Source organism: Telmatherina bonti, assembly GCF_933228915.1.
Source record: "Telmatherina bonti genome assembly, chromosome: 15".
NCBI classification, from domain to species: Eukaryota; Metazoa; Chordata; class Actinopteri; order Atheriniformes; family Telmatherinidae; genus Telmatherina; species Telmatherina bonti.
Window position 1 is genome coordinate 27,538,367 of NC_136613.1, and position 1,570 is coordinate 27,539,936.

General features: G+C 49.5%; 1 protein-coding gene across 1 annotated transcript; it reads left to right on the forward strand.

Moving 5' to 3' along the window:
* Window positions 1-441: 441 nt before the first annotated feature.
* LOC306766234 (cyclin-dependent kinase 5 activator 1-like) lies at window positions 442-1,329 on the forward strand (the record flags this gene model as incomplete). Its single annotated transcript, XM_079253877.1, has 1 exon — window positions 442-1,329. The coding sequence occupies one exon, from the start codon at window positions 442-444 to the stop codon at window positions 1,327-1,329; it is 888 nt and encodes a 295-aa protein (XP_079110003.1).
* Between the last annotated feature and the right edge of the window lie 241 nt (window positions 1,330-1,570).

A 1,570-nucleotide genomic window follows, 5' to 3' on the forward strand; every position in this document is an offset into this window, starting at 1 on the left:
CAAAAAGAAGAAAATAGTCTGAGTTTTAAATAGCACTAATTTTCCAAAGCAGCAAACAAGAGAGAAGAATAGCATTGACCCAGAGTGTATGTCGCTGTCTATCTATAGCGGCTGAAGCCTAAATGCAACGCCCCTATTGATTGGCTTTCTTATTGGTTTGTTTGACTGTCAGTCAAGAGCTGCGCTTCTGGTTCGTTTAAGCCCAGGGTGGACGTAAAGACTAATCTGCGTTCAGGTCTCACACTCATACAGGATTTGTGTTGCTGCGCAAACAGCAAGGGTGTCTACTGGAGTACAATTTAAGATAGCAAAAATAAACGTGTAAATGGAGTTTCAGTCGTTGTCGTGACTGTTTTTGACCGCCTCTCACTCCTGCAGAAGATCCCGAGCAGAAGTTGTCGCAACAGCATCCATACGACGGCAGCTCGCTCCTTCGCAGACATGGGTACCGTCCTCTCAATATCTCCGGCCACAAAAAAGGCGTCCATAATGGACATCGAGGCGACAGGAGACGGAAACAAAACGGACAAGAGCCTCAAGCGGCACTCGATGTTCGTGTCTCTCTCCTGGAAAAAGCTCGTGGCGAGTTCGGCCAAGAAGAGCGCGAAGAAAGTGAACCCGAACCCGCTGCCCGCCCGGGAGCTCCCGTCCAACCAGGTGGCTCACCTTAACAGCGAAAACATCAGGAAAACGCACCAAACCGAAGAGAAGAAACCCAAAGCCCCCATCCCAGTACCGGTGCCGACGGTACCGACGCAAAACAGCGAGGTCCCGGTCCAAAACGGCAGGCTTGCCTCGGTGCAGAAGCAACCCAGCAGCTACTCTCTGGTGTCGCCGAGGCGGATAGTCATCCAGGCGTCAACCGGGGAGCTGCTTCGCTGTTTGGGGGACTTCGTGTGCCGCAGGTGTTTTAAACTAAAGGAATTAAACAGCGGCGAGGTGATCCTCTGGTTCCGAAACATTGATCGGATTCTATTGATCCAAGGCTGGCAGGACATTGGCTTCATTACGCCGGCCAATGTGGTTTTTGTGTACCTGCTGTGCCAAGACACGATAACGGACAGCATCGACTGCGTGGCCGAGCTGCAAGGCACCTTCCAGACATGCCTCTACCTCGCCTACTCCTACATGGGCAATGAGATATCCTACCCACTCAAGCCGTTCATGAACGACACGAACAAGGATGTTTTTTGGGAGACCTCGCTCCGGATCATCAGCAGGATGAGTGCCAAAATGCTTCAGCTGAACGCCGACCCGCACTTTTTCACTGAGGTTTTCCAGGACCTGAAGAACCACCGCGACTCCAGCGAGTCCACTTTGGACCGCTGATTTGGAAAAAAAAAAAAAAATCAAGACAATGGGATCTTTTACTAAAGATGAATGTGAAAAGATCGTGGTTTTGAATGGAAAGGCCACCTTTGAACACTTTTAATGTATGGGCTGAAAATGTTAGATGATGTTACACAACTTCGGTAATGGTGTTTAGGGCGCAGTGTAAGAGGTTTCAAACTTGCATGCCAGTTATATATTGTCCTCGTTTTGTGTTGTCCCTTAAAAGACGCACGGATTT